The sequence below is a fragment of the Oncorhynchus keta genome, chromosome 24 (assembly GCF_023373465.1).
Source record: "Oncorhynchus keta strain PuntledgeMale-10-30-2019 chromosome 24, Oket_V2, whole genome shotgun sequence".
Taxonomy (NCBI): domain Eukaryota; kingdom Metazoa; phylum Chordata; class Actinopteri; order Salmoniformes; family Salmonidae; genus Oncorhynchus; species Oncorhynchus keta.
The window spans coordinates 37,961,561-37,977,389 of NC_068444.1; the positions used below are offsets into that span (position 1 = coordinate 37,961,561).

General features: G+C 40.9%; 1 protein-coding gene across 1 annotated transcript in view; it reads right to left on the reverse strand.

The window, feature by feature from the left end:
• Nucleotides 1–5,139: 5,139 nt before the first annotated feature.
• LOC118357752 (glutamate receptor ionotropic, delta-1-like) overlaps nt 5,140–15,829 on the reverse strand; it is a 200,854-nt gene continuing 190,164 nt past the window's right edge. Inside the window, exons 13-14 of the mRNA XM_052478299.1 lie at nt 12,503–12,743; nt 5,140–7,463 (exon numbers count right to left, since the gene is read on the reverse strand). Coding sequence (XP_052334259.1) covers nt 7,032–7,463; nt 12,503–12,743 — 673 coding nt within the window. The 3' untranslated portion in view covers nt 5,140–7,031. The remainder of the gene's footprint in view (nt 7,464–12,502; nt 12,744–15,829) is intronic.

Consider the following 15,829-nt stretch of genomic DNA (forward strand, 5'->3'; position numbering starts at 1 on the left):
AAACCATATTTAGGCCGCCCCATGCATGCGGGATCGTGACAGCCTCAAGATATATTATTTCTGAAAATTGCAAATGAAATTAAATAAATATGTTCAAAAACACCTTGAGGATGGATCCTAAACAACGTTTGCCGTGTTTCTGTTGATATTATGGAGCAAATTTTTTGAAGAAAATGTTTTGAGCGTTACATAGCAGATGTCCAGTTTTTCCTGAAAGATTTTAGGACACAACGTTCCATTTTGTTACTATGCATTTTTCGAAAATTCAGCGTCAAATGAATTAACTCCATAATATCGACTGAAACATGGAAACGTTGTTTGAGGTGTTTTGTCATATATCTCTTCTGAAATTCCCTGGAAGCGTGCATTCTTCTCTGATTCGGATGGAAAAAATAATATTTTGGGAAAAAAAGGAACATTTTCTGGTCACTCAAGCATCTTGGTTTTGCCTGTAGATTTTCTAACTGGTGACAAAAGTCTCCTAACAGGATGGTGATTTTGAAAAAGCATCTGATTTCTCAAGTTCGCCTACAAAATAATATTTTGGGAAAAAAGGAACATTTTCTTCAGTCTCCTGAGTGAAAGCATCTGAAGTTCTTCAAAGGTAAATTGTTTAATTTGGTTGCTTTTCTTATTTTCGTGAAAATGTTGCCTGCTGCCAGCAGAGCCTAGCATAGCATTATGCCATGATAAACTTACACAAATGCTTGTCTAGCGTTGGCTGTAACGCATATTTTGAAAATCTGAGATGACAGTGTTGTTAACAAAAGGCTACGTTATGCTAATGCATTCGAGGCTATGATTACGCTCCCGGATACGGGATTGCTCGTCGCAAGAGGTAACCGTGCAGGGAGTCCAGCAGTCCGAATCCAAGGCCCAGGACCCCAGGAAACTGGTAATTTTCCCTTCAAACAAATTATTCACATCGTGATTCAAATACATGTTAAATCAAAAACAAATTTGAATAACCAATCAACTTAGAATTGCAACTCTTGATAACTCTATAAGAAAATAATAGTATCTCATAAAGTAATGGTAAAATAGAATAGAAACTGGGGTTTCTCATTCCTTTTATAATTAAATCCCACCTGTTTTGATCATTTCTAGTGAGATTGATCAGGCCTCACCAGAAAGTCAGGATCCCCGGCATTCGACAACATTGGATATTTCCTCTCCCTTTTCTTTTCCTGTCCTTACGAAACCATTTAAAAACCGTCCAAACATTTACATCCCTTTTCCATACCCAATTTAAAACTGAATTGAAAAGACCCCAAAAAATAAACTCCACAGTATCAACACCAGTAATGCATTATCATAATCAGTCATTTGTGTGTGAGTGCTGGTGTGTGTGTTTGTTTGCTAAACCATAGGTCACAAACACACATGAACCGGCCTTACTGATCTGAGAAAGTGTACACTTTGTTAGCATTTACTATGCTACATCTTCATCAGCAATCTGAACATATTAATTATAAACCAAACATGATAATGGTAATTCCACTGTCCTTACTCCAATCATTAAATGTTTGTTTTAATCCACCCCATAATTTATTTATCTTTTATTTAGCATGTACTCTTAAACACTGCGACTTTTATCTCACCACCGAGTCCACCATCACCACCGCACCCCGCTAACTAGCTACAGTAGCAATTTCACACCGGTTACACTCACTCCCCTTTTGACCTCCTCCTTTCAGAATAAGACAACATAAAATGTAAATCTATTTCATAATATAACCACATAAAATGTCTCATGAGATAAAAAAAATAACAAGTTTTTCTGAGTTTGCAGGGAGTGTTTGTCCAGCTAATTTAAATTTGCTACCTCTTTAGAATCTATTCCCCTGGCATTTTGCCTAGATTCTTCAACCCAAAATACTTTTAACTGTGGCAAATTTAGCCAATTTCTCATCATAAGGAATCTGCAATATCTGATCCTGGCATCTATTAAAAAGTTGGGTAAGACATGATCTCATACGTCTACCTTCACATAGAAACTGTAATCTCTATGAAGCACTATCGATCGAACCAATGCCATATGTGAAAGTTCCTGTCCTGCTACTTTCCGGAGGATTCGTTATTACTCTTTTGATAAAGATGCAAACACTTGCATAGAGGCATTTCCTGTGCAGCAGGCTCCATTCCCACACTCATTCTTCCAATGTCCGATAGCTCCCTGTTTTAGATGTTACGCTTTGTTTTTTCGCTATGTTTGTTTGTCTTACATTGGCCATTGTGAAACCACTGTTAGTTACTTTCACTGTGGCCATATTAACCCCTCGCACATCTGCGAAGTGAGCAGAGTTATATTCTACTCTCAAAACATTGTGCTCTATTTCATCCACAACCCCCGTAATTATAATTTTGATCACAGGTTTCAAACCTGCCATCAAAGCCGGAGTACAAATTCTGTCAATGCACTCCCGTACCCAGTCTTTTTGCAGCTGAGTACCTCAAATAATTTCCCATATTCGAGCCAAATTGGTATAATGCTCTTGCTCTTCTTTCAGTGCCTCCATGGTTTAATTAAAATCCTCTAGCTCCACATCACAGGGGAAATTGGGGAGGTCTGTCGCCATATCAATAGTTATTATTCTTAAACCTTTACCGACGTTGTCCAAGATGTTTTAGATGTATTTTTTCCCATCTATAATACTTCTACTAACTATTTTTCAAGGTAGCACTACCCACTTCCATGGAGAATAGTTCACCACCCCAACAGGGCATACAACCAACCTCTCTTTATTGCTACTGCTAATACACCCAAATCCAACAGTGTTCGAATATCTTACTGCTTTTCTTTTAGCCCTGAATGGCAACTTTTTATCCTAGTACACAAGGATGTCACTTTATCCATCCACACAGGCGCATGGCCTTTGCGGCTGGCCTTTTCACCCTCTCATTACAGGTTTAGCAGGGAACCAACCCCACCAAGATTTTACCCACTAGGACTTACCCTTTGCAAGTTCCAGCCTGCTCAGGCTTACCTTCCGGGACTCACCCTATTCTTATAGTCATAAGAACTAACCCACTCGGGATTTACCCCCTAGGACTTACCCTACAGGTACTAGCCTGCTCGAGTTTACCTTCCGGGACTTAGCCTATACTTTATAGTACTAGCAGGAACCAACCTACTATATACCACAAAGCTACGACCGATCGTAACACAATGGGCCTGCTGAATGAACGTAGGCTTTCTAGCTCCGTATTCCTATAATTGTTCAGCCAATGATTCTCATCTCCCCAAGGTGTCAAAATGAGTGGAAACAGGTGTAGGAACTGTGCCTACCTTGTTTGTTGCCAGCTCCTGCTCCACTCATCTGGACTCTCTGGTTTGACTACAAATCGTGGCGAACCCTGCTCGCAGCGCCAACTGTTCGGTTCTAATTCTCTGAGTAAAAAACTCAATGGACAGTATGAAAGGTTAACCAAGTTTATTCTTCCCAGAATGTCAATACAGCTGCATTAGACAAAAACATTTTCATACAAGCACTGATATTTAATCCTTCCTCCTAGGCTGAGTCTCCTCCTACACATCTGTACAAACATTGTGTCTTTACTGCTAGGCAGGACACTAAGTGATACGGGCCATAAACTTTTATTTCTCCCTTAACGTCACCTGACCTGACCTCGACCACCCCCCCCCTCATCACTAGTTCATGGCTCTCTCCCCTTACAAATTCCTGCCACATGTGATCACTTCCCTATTCACATTCTCAGAACCCAACAGCAGAAAACACCATTATCAAAAGTGACCGCAAATGCAAATATGCATGTACTGCTTTTATTCTGAAGGTGCATTTCTATGGTGAAAATGGTCTTCCCCAAACATGAAATTCATGCGCTGCTTATAGGCCAGTAGGCTCTACATCTCTTGGAAAGAGGATTAATGTGCTTAATTTTAAGAAGTTATTTGGCCACTTTAGTTGTGATACAAACCTTATTAAAACATATAGGCCTGTGGGCTAGGCTACATGAGGTGTGCGATTAGAAAAAGGTCGCAAAAAAAGTCATTGTTTCTTATGCTGGGCATCATTCACAAGTGATAATATATCATTCTCAACTGATAGGCTAATATTGTCACCCATCAGACTATTTTTGATTTAATCTTTACATATACTAAATCATATATGTGTGACATTTGTTTTGATGTAGAATGGACCATTATCATGCACCTGTATCAAAACAGGGGCATCGGAAAGAATACATCTATGCACTTAAATAGCGAATGGAGGACACTTTTCCTCGTGGTTTATTTTCATGCCAGCCAGGTATGCTATACTCCTGTTGTAAATATAAGCAATGTGCTTAATATTAGGAACGTTGAGAAATAAATATAGTAGGCCTAGCCTATAGAAAGCCGATGGGATCCTCGTCTGTTTATTAGCAGCCATCATGGGCTCTCATGAAGTGTTTGATTAGATTTTCAAATACATTTGCATTGATGTCAGAGTGATTAGAGGAACAATAGAGTGCTGAGTACCAGGCAGTTAGCAAGTTTGATAGGCTACTAATGACCATCAGCAGCATCAGAGCTTGGAGAAGCCTGTGGAATTTGACTGCCTTCATGACTCGTGACCGCCGGTGTGGCGGTAATAGGGTCACCACAACAGCCCTAGGCGTAAGTAAAAGGCCCTGTTGTGATGAAGAGAACTTGTTGATTGGTCTATTCTGTCATCCTCAGCTATCTGTTGGAATCATTTCCTTCATGTTGGCCAGTTAACAGAGCACCACCTCAAAGGGATGATTTTCATTTATATCATAACGAGAGAATTAAAGCAAATAAAGCAAGGCAGACGTGACTTCTATGATATCAGTTAGTACTAGAATTGGTTTTCAAAGATCAAAATAAAATGTTAATGTTTTCATAATGTTTAAAAATAAATGAATATAGGACAAATGGTTTATAATACTGGCACATGCAAATGTACTGTACGGGTTATCTATCATCACATGCCCGTGAATCATAGAAACAAACATGTGTAAACCATATTTCTTTATTAAAGATTAAGAAACTCCAAGCAGCATATTCATAAATAAAATAAGAGTCTCCCTTAGATGTACTTTTACAGACTATATGGTATGATAGCTTTCTATAATATTTTCTATAATATTGTGGTGTGGACAGTAACCGGGGGGTATACAGTAAGGCAGTGAAACACACTAAACCCTTACAGTACAGTAACGTGGGACTTCCTTTTCACCACTGTTAGCTAGCTGATCAGAGCCACTGGTTGTATGCAGAACACAGTGTAAAATGAGATCACTTTGGTTCACATTAGTAAGTACTTGTACTTGTACAAAATATTACGGCTTTACAACCTCGCCAATTTTGTTCGAGAAGCATGAGCGGAGAACGGGTGATGCGAAACATGATTCTCTCACTTTGAGGTATGGTAGTTCTGTTTATTCTCATGACATCACTTAATTATCCTTCTTTGCTTTCCCTCAATGGCTCTGCAGGGAAATTGGTTACATTTTCCAAGAGGTAAGGACAATCCAGTAAATGAAAACCTTTTTAACAGTATGAGTATAGATCACCGATCAGTACTCCTGGTACACGTTGTATTGTGCATATAGGATGTGACGAACGACAACACAATATAACCACTGAGATTGACATTCACTATCTCACTTCCTAGCAATGAGTTTTCCAGAATGACAGGCTAAAGGAAATAAACAGAAACAAAAAGTATACTGCAGGACATAATTGCATTTTAATTGCACTTATGAAAGTCTTGGTAAAGTTTTGCAGTTCATCTTCAGTTGGAAATGTGACATAAACTGCTGCTTTGCAATGTGCCCAGGTTAATTGATGGGGAAATTCTGTTTGTTTTATGAACAGAGCTCCATCAGAATTTAGACATTAGGATATGCCACCTGAACTGCTATTACCAACACTAATAGTTCATGATTTTGATATCACTCTTTTATCTTCCATCTTCCTTGGTGATAATTGCTCTATTACAAATGATAAATATGAGATATTATATATCTACTTTTCTCCCTCTGCAGTTCCAAAGACTCCACTGCTCTGAAAGGAGAACCGGTATACAGCTTTTCAACAATAAATCCTTAAGTACGAAATGAATACATCTATTTTTTCCTAAAATGAGCCTTTTTTTTTGTTAAATGTAAAAATAAAAGTTTTGTTTTATACATCCCTTCCACTCAATCAAGGAAACATGTAGCATACACTGGAAGGGGCACGATTCAATCATGATTTATGTCAGATTCCTTTTGAACATTCCCTTAGCGTGGCTGATGTTATGCTGTACACGGCACTAGTACCACTAGGACTGCCTTTCTTTGCTGTTGGGGGCTGACTGGCACTGTATCTCCCTCTGTCTTTGACAACATAATAGGGCTGAAATTGAACTTAATGAAGTACCATCCATTTCATAAATCTGTAGAACTCATGAGAAACAATGTTTACTTCAGTTTCAGCCTTAAACAATGATTCACCAAGACTTTAAGTTAGAAAAAGAAGGAAAAAAAACTTGAAAAATGTATATATGTCTTACAAACAAAATGATTCCATCTATTTGGAATATTCTTATCTGATACTGAAGTATAAGGTTGTTAAAGAGGTGCATAACAGTTGGAGTTCAACATTATGTCCTATGGTGAATGGTAATCTAAGAATGAACTGTGGAGAGACATTTTTCGGCACTTAGAAAACAATCACAATGAATTTGCGTCATTATTCATATAGAACAAAATTTACAAAGCCATTCAAACAGTCATTTTTTTTCATTTTTTTTTCATCTTATTTAGTTTTTTTATAACTCAACTTGAAAAATTGAGAATATTCAAAATACACTTTAACTTCACTTCGTTCTCTCAGTATTTACAAATATATACAAAAAAAATTTGCTTTTCCTTTGATGTCGGTTGTTCAACAGGTAATAAAAATCTCTTATTTCTCTTGTTTGCACACTTTCCCAATTTTTTTATTTATTTATTCCCCCCCACAAATAATACCCCACAAAAATCAGGTGAGGGGTAGGAGATGTGACGTTGAGGCACCATCAGATGGATGTACTGTGGGTGGGCTCAATGGCTTCTGGGATGGGTCCTCCGGGAACTCCCTGGTAAGACATTGGCATGGGTGTCTTGGCGGGACTCAGTCGGAACAGACCCCCGTTGGGAGCTCTGTGTTTGCACTGAATGGAGGGGATGGTGGAGCTGCTGGGGGGGTGGTGGGGGAGTGTGCTGCCAGGGCCCTGAGCTAGTGTCCGACCCAGGCCCACCCCATGGCCCTCCCCCGGGAGATAGGTGCTCACAGACAGGCCCCTGCCCGGGTAGTCCCGCACAGACTCCAGCTGCCGGCTGGGCTGCATGCTGTCGATGTCCAGCGCAGAGATCTCGATAGACGGGCCAGGGATCTGCTTGTGTGCCATGTCCTCGTCCATAAGACTGTTCATACGCTGATGCACCTGTTCCAGATTCACCTCCTTGTCCTAGAGGGTGAAAGAGAGAGGGGGAGGAAGGGACACAGAGGCTGAGATGGGCTGTTCTCCATGGGATTCTCAGGCTTTTCACCAGCTCCATGCATTTAGGTTCCCTCTCCTCTTCCTTAGCTTTTTTGAGGTGGTTTGTTTCCCAAGCCTCTGAGTGTTTCACTCAACATGCTGATTGAGTAATGTCTGTTTTAAGTGCCCAATTGGAATTGAGGTGACTCAATTACAGGTGTATAGAATGTGCACCTTGAAATCAAACTTGGCCAGTGGACATAGACAGTTTGATGTTTAGTAAGAGGTGTCAAATCTTTGACAGACGACACCAATGCTGGAGCCAAGCTACATCCTAACCTCTACTGACTGATCTGGGGCACCATGTAACCTTAGGCTTCATTGCTGATGCTACAGTATATTGAAGTAAAGTTGAGATAATGTATTGGTGTCCTGTTTAGATGGCCACATATGGGCTTATACAGTGTCCGTTCTACCTCTCAATAGTGCTGAGCGATTAGTGCTTTTTGAGGTTGGTTCAATTTCGATTTAGTTATTAAAAAATTATCACCCGTCTTCATTTTTTTTTTAATAATTAAAATTGTTATATATTAAACGCACTATGCGGGTAATGTGCCCATTACAACCATAATTTATTCACATTACTTGAATAAAATATTTGTTTTATTTGACTGTATTTCATTCCAAGTCATCATCTAATCTCTATAGATATGCTGCCTGTCTGACAAAATCACTATTTTAGTAGGTTTGAAGTAAATAAGGCATACTTTTATGACTGCTGAATACCAACTATCACTCACTTAGATCTTGTATTTTCAGGTAGAGATACCTCGCAAAGCAACTGCTCTCTATCCCTCTCGCACCTTCTCTCTTCTCTCCATCAAAGAGGTCTCTGTGTCTGCTCCACACAGACCGGACAAGTAAATGGGTGCGCAATGTATTATGATCATTGTAGTTAATTACCAGGTGTTCTGCGCTAAACTACGAAGAATATTGGCCTATTGGAAACTACAACTCCCTAGTACATTGCACAGTTCGATCTTGATCTGATTTATCTCTACAGAAACTGAGCAGGAAAAAAATGAAATGGAATTCAAATAATTAAACTGACTTCGGCCAATTAGTTATTTAAAAAACGAAAAATAACCAACATTTTGGTTGATCGCTCAGCACTACCTCTCAATCAATGACTTACTGATGTTGGCCAGGTGAATCGATCTGATATCAGATCACTATATTTAATACATCTGAGCTGCTGAGGCTGACAGATGTATGTGTCTTTGGATGACTGTAGTTATGCATACGTGTTATAAGCTAATTGACACGTCAGGTCCTTGGCTGACAAAAAAATGCTACATTGGGACATTGAAAGGTAGAGGACAAAACATACTTCAGGGTAGCAGGTATCACTAGCCAATCAGGAGACGTGTCCTAGCACTTGGACGCTACACTAGACTATTGCAAATGGCTACTTTGGAGGCAGGCATAACTTGGCTCCAGTGATGGTCTGACTCAGCGATGATATTAGTAAAAAAAAACTGAATATGGAGACAAAATCCAAGTTGATCCTTATGTGCAGTACATATACAACACAACAAACTGCAAAGGTTAAGATTCTATATGTGGAGCACAAATCCCAACCAATGAAAATAAGACATGTTCTGGAATGGAAGACGTTATCAGAAATGTGTTTCTACGAAGACCGATGATGATTTGCTATTTTATGCTACGTACAGAAATACCTGGAAATCAACTGACTCCTCTCGTAATGACACACTGTGTGTGTTAGTCATTTGACCATCAGAAGCCATGACCTTTCAATGGGATCAGTGCCACATCAAATTGACTCTTCCTCTTGTCAATATCAACTGCCTGTCATAAGCACATTATGCCATCATAACACAGCACAGAGGAGGTCCTAAATGCTAAGCCATTTAGTCAATCTTGATCGACCAAGATTACATTTCTTTTTATTTAACCTTTATTTAACTAGGCAAGTCAATTAAGAACAAATTCTTATTCACAATGACGGCCTTCATCAATGTCAAGTTACAGACAAACAACTGTGTTTTCTCAGTGCTTCCCATATCAGCTCGAGCCGTCCGGAATGTGCAAATGTAATCTTGATTCCACATGTTCTGAAGACTTCATCAACAGAGACATTGATTGTGGGAATGAATTTACGACGGTATCAGCTCTGTATCATCAAAAAAAAACTCTTAAAGCGAATTAAAACATCTCAGCCAAGGCTATTGTTTTAGCAGACTGGCGCCGCATTAAAATATGTTTCTAATCTTGTCGGCATTGGCAGCACGCCGAAAACAAATTAACCGCCTAAAATCAAACCACTGCACCAGTGTTTTAATAAGAGTGTGTTGATTTATGTTGAGGGGAAATAACAACATGCTCTGCAGAGTGAAAGCTTTCGTAATGCAAAAACAATTCGTAAAACATCAAACTAGAAAACCACTCTATCCACCCATGGTGGCCTGACACTTGATCGAAGGATTTATCTAGGACTTGAGTAAGCCGTTTTCAAAGTGGCCTCCGTATGCATAAGACTATGATCACTGTGCATACTTCCTGTATCGTAGGTCATCCCTGTACCACGTTCTGTACACCATCTTCGTCAGACTGGACGAACCCACTTAGAGTTATGTACTGCGTATAACATGTGTTATAACAATGTCTGTAAAAGGCATAATAAATACCTTCACAAAGCATCATAGTGAGGTAGTTCATAGAAAATGTCGTTGAATTAACTTCCTTTTATTTCACCCCCGTACAATGTTTCTACGTGAGGGTGAGAGACAAGTCCTTGGTCATGCACGCATCCATCCACCACAAAAGCAACTAACCAAAAATGGGGAAGAAACAGAACAACAATCAGAGAATAGAAGATTGCCAGAGATGAGATGGTGTTGTGGAGTTTTAGATCAAGATGCCCCCCCCATGCCCAATCGGAGAGTTCAGAGTGCCTCTTTAATGCAGCAGCACAAATCAGATCTTAGGAGCTCTATTCTGACCTGTGTCAATAGCTTCTGCTTCATCCCAGTCTCTTTCTCTCTCTGTCCAAATGTCCTTCCTCCCTTCCGGTGAAGCAGTGGTAATGTCATTATATGTCAATGGACCAGAAACCCTTGCCAGTCTGTAATCCTTAGTAACCTGCACGAGATCATAGAACAGTCAAGAATAAAAACGTATGGATGTCCACATTGACATATAATTGCAATAAGACGTCACACAGGGAATTTACTAGGGATTATGGACTGGGTTGGACAGATGTAGTGGCTCTTATTGCTGTGCAAACATCCTGTTTCTGCTCACACTTTAGTTTACGGATCCATGTCAAGCCTTAACCTGTCCCATGTCACATGCAAGGGGAGAGTAACTCTCTCATGTGAGAGGCCTCGTTAGACATGTTCACACCATCGCAGTAACTTGAGTGGATTAAACTAATACGAAAGGCTTAACGTGAACTGGCAATGAGGTATAAAGGTGTAGTCGGTGTCAATCAGTTTAGCAGGCACTTATCAGGGGAAAGTCTTACGAGAATCAATTAAAATGGTTCTCTGTGGTAGGCAGTGTAATTGTGTTCACAATTCAGGGTAAGGAACTGTGTTGGTAATCGATGGGTTTTTCAGGAACACTAATGTCACAGGGAACTTAAAACAAACTCGATACTGACGTTTTCTCAGAAATGTCATATTTCATATTTGGCTGATTCACATTGACATGAATCAAATAGATACGTGGATCTACTCTGAAATAAGACATTTAAAAGGGTGTTCGAATCTCCCTTTGAAAGTGTAATCCTCTGGGAGGAGTTTTTCAAAAGTTATATATGTCGATTTCACCTATCGGATAGGATTAATTGCATAGAACTTGAATTAACTGAATGGGTATAACCTTTCAAGTCAGTGATTTGTCTGTTCTTTTTATTCTATTTCTATGCATTTAATCTGGATATAGTTAGTTAATATCCCTACAGAGAATCTTGCTGAATTGAAAATGGCAAAACTTTGTCTGAGTGAGAAAGGTTTTGACAATAATTCAATACAAAGTATGTGACTGGAAAATGTGCTGGGGACTGATGCTCATCACTGCCTGAAATCAGTTGTTCTGACATATTAGTAAGAGACTTGTGAGAAATGCAGGAATAGCTTATCTCAAAAAAAACATATTGGTTGGGCAGTTTGTTATCCTAAAGGCAGCTTAAGGGTTTATGATTAACATACACCGATGATGTGTGATTAACATACACCGATGATGTGATTAACATACACCGATGATGTGATTAACATACACCGATGATGTGATTAACATACACCGATGATGTGATTAACATACACCGATGATGTGATTAACATACACCGATGATGTGATTAACATACACCGATGATGTGATTAACATACACCGATGATGTGATTAACATACACCGATGATGTGATTAACATACACCGATGATGTGATTAACATACACCGATGATGTGATTAACATACACCGATGATGTGATTAACATACACCGATGATGTGATTAACATACACCGATGATGTGATTAACATACACCGATGATGTGATTAACATACACCGATGATGTGATTAACATACACCGATGATGTGATTAACATACACCGATGATGTGATTAACATACACCGATGATGTGATTAACATACACCGATGATGTGATTAACATACAGCGATGATCAAATTGGAAGAGTTTCCCAAAAATATCAATAATCAAGATGGAAATATATTAGTAAGAAAATGATGAGGGGGATCCGTCTTTATCTGTGAGCTGTGTGAGGTACGTATGCCATACAAAAACAGATGGATTTGGTTTCAGAGAAGAGGGGGGATAGATTAGAGGGACCAAATTTGATTTCAATCAGAGCACAATCTATAACTGCGTGTACTGGAGCTCAACTAAATCGGGACTGTGGTCTGCGGCTGGATCCTTAAAGTAGAGTGTGGCAGTGTCCTCCCCCTGCTGCCCTGTCCTCCGGGCTCTGTGCTCGGTCACCTCTTTGGGCTGCTCTTGCCCGCAGCGGTTGCTGTTCCACCACATCTCCAGGCCGGCAACCAGGCAGGCCAGCAGCAGTCCGGCGGCCAGGACACAGAAGACACCGGCAAAGCTGTGCAGCTTCAGGGACCTCCCGTCGGGTGTGGCGTTGGAGTGGCTGTTGAGGTCACATCGGCCCGTACGCGGCCACCACTTCTGCTTCAGGATGTCCAGGTCTCCTTTTTCCTGCAGCTCCAGGATCCTGCAAGGAGGAGAAATATCTGGGTGTAAGAGACATATGCTTCCTCTGCTTTGCTCAAAACAGGCTGTTGTATTAAGTTAAGGCTGTTACGCAAAGAATTGAGACGAAGGACAAGGACCCGAGTTGCACATCTACTACTCATATGCTATCATGGCACTAAAGGAAGAATGAAAAATAGACCTGCTTTTATCTTCTGTAGATGACTGCATTCATTTGTGACAATTCCCACAGCACGGCATTTTAAGTGTGATTTGTTTGAATTGTGCCTGCTCAATGAATTAAACCCGACAGTAAACTTCATTAAATGTCAGCTTTACTATTCCTTCATTGCCACAAACGAAATCCAAAGTAAAACAGAGGGAAGAACTGCTTAATTAAAAGAAAAATAGCCGTGGCAAAGAGGACAAGACCATTATCAGAGTACCGCTCCTGTGGGCAAACACTACCGCCACAGCAATTTCTGAGATTGAAAGGAGCCCATGGCGAATTTGTACGGTTATGGATAGACGAGGGTGCAGAGAGAGGGAAGGAGAGAGGGAAGGAGAGAGGGAAATGGATTATGATGATGGGAAGGGGGACGGTGGCAAGTAAGAGGAATCCGTCTCTGTAGACAAGATGACATTCTGGTTCAGCCTGTTATTACCCCCTGAGCAGCCTCCCAGCTGTCCTCGAAGCACATCACACCCCCACCACCCCCACTCTGTTAGCCCTGAATTTCCCAGACGGATATTCATCCAGGCCATCATGAGCGTAGATAGAGAGATCGTGTTCAGTTCAGTGTCGTAGGGATAGGCATTATTGAGGCTCTTCCACGGAGGGACCTCATCCCTTAAGCTCTGACCCAGCTCTTCACTTGCTGTGGCCCTGCGTACTGAGTGTGCACTCCGAAGGGCCCTGACGTAGCACACCTTGGAAGAGAGGAGAGGATTTAAGTGTTCCACCGCATTGGTGACTTATTGAAGGTGTGGGCGTGTGGCCTCCAAGAGCCCCAGATCAAACCTGGTTGAAACTGGTTCTACTTTGTAGAAGGATCACTGTTCCTATCCTAAGACCTGTGTTTTAGTCACTAGAACGGTAGTTCATTCTGGTTGTGGAGTTGGGATGGCACTCATTGCTGTTTATTTTCACTGCGTTGAAGAGAGTTAGATTTGTGTGTGACAAAGTGTTAGATAGTGTGACAAAACATTTTGTGTTGTTTTCATGGATGCTTTGGAGCTTTTATAACTGAGAATAATCAAAACAAGATGTTTTGGTTGTTTGATTAAGACAGTGATTTTGGGATTCATTTTGGGTAAATCCATGGCAAATATTATTACACAGTCCTAATTGGTCAAATCACATTGTATTTGTCACATGCTTCGTAACCAAGAGGTGTAGACTAACAGTGAAATGCTTACTTATGGGTGCTTCCCAACAATATAGAGAGAAAAGAAAGAAAAAAAATACTATAATAGAACAATAATAATAATAACACAAGGAATAAATTCACAATGAGTAAAGATAACTTGGCTATATACACGAGGTACCACTAGCAAGTCGATGTGCGGGGGTACGAGGTAATTGAGGTAGACATGTACATATAGGTAGGGATAAAGTGACTAGGCAACAGGATAGATAATAAACAGGAGCCGCAACATATGTGATGAGTCAAAAAGGGTGAATGCACAGTCTGGGTAGCTATTGGTTAACTATTTACAGTAGCAGTCTTGATGGCTTGTGGGTCGAAGCTGTTCAGGGTCCTGTTGGTCCCAGACTTGGTTCATCGGTACCACTTGCCGTGTCACTGGAGTATTTGACCATTTTTAGGGCCTTCCTCTGACACTGCCTGGTGTTGAGGTCCTGGATGACAGGGAGCTCAGACCAATGGTATACTGGTACTTACGCACTACCCTCTGTAGTGCTGTGTGGTCGGATGCAAAGCAGTTGCCATAACAAGCGGCGACGCAGCCATTCCAGATGTTCTCAAAGGTGCAGCTGTAGAACATTTTTGAGGATCTGAGGGCCTGTGCCAAATCTTTTCAGCCTCCTGAGGGGGAAGCTGTGTTGTCGTGCCTTCTTCGCGATTGTGTTGGTGTGTGTGTTCTGGGCCATGATCATTTCTTAGAGATGTGGACAAGGAGGAACTTGAAGCTCTCTACCCGCTCCACCACAGCCCTGTCGATGTGGATGGGGGCGTACGCATGGAGGGCACAATGACGTTGAACACTGAGGTATAGTCAATGAACAGCATTCTCACATAAGAATTCCTCTTGTCCAGGTGGGCGAGGGAAGTGTGGAGTGCAATAGAGATGGCGGCATCTCTGTATCTGTTGGGGCGGTATATGTGAATTGGAGAGGGTCCAGGGTGTCTGGAATGATGGTGTTGATGTGAGCCAGGCCCAGCCTTTCAAAGCAGTTCATGGCTACAGATGTGAGTGCTACATGGCAATAGTCATTTAGACAGGTTATCTTGGTGTTCTTGGGCCCAAGGTCTATGGTGGTCTGCTTGAAACATGTAGGTATTACTGACTGGGTCAGGGAGAGTTTGAAAATGTCAGTGAAGGCACTTGCTAGCTGGTCAGCGCATGCTCTGAGTACGCATCCTGGTAGTGTCCCGCTCCTTGAAAGCGGCAGCTCTAGCCTTTAGCTCAGTGCAAATGTTGCCTGTAATCTATGGCTTTTGGTTTGGGATCTGTATGGACAGTCACTGTAGGGCCAATGTCGTCGATGCACTTATTGATGATGCCGGTGACTGATGTAGTAAGCTCCTCAATGTTATTGGATGAACATATTCCAGTCTGTGCAAGCGAAACAGTCCTGTAGCTTACAGTCCTGTAGCTTACATGTGAATATGGACAGATTTACCCAATCGGCGTCCTGCAACTAAAGACCAAAGACTTTGAAACGTTGTGAAAAGTTGACGGCAATGCCCAAGTACAGTATTTAGCTATTAAACTATCCATTGCGAGCCTTTTTTCATGGAAGTAATTAGCAGAATCATGCTGAATGATTAGTCTTTAATCCAAACCCAACGCTTGTTGTGAATTCATAATAGGTTGATTTCATAAACCAACTCAGCTGGAACATGCAACGTATTTATTGATTGC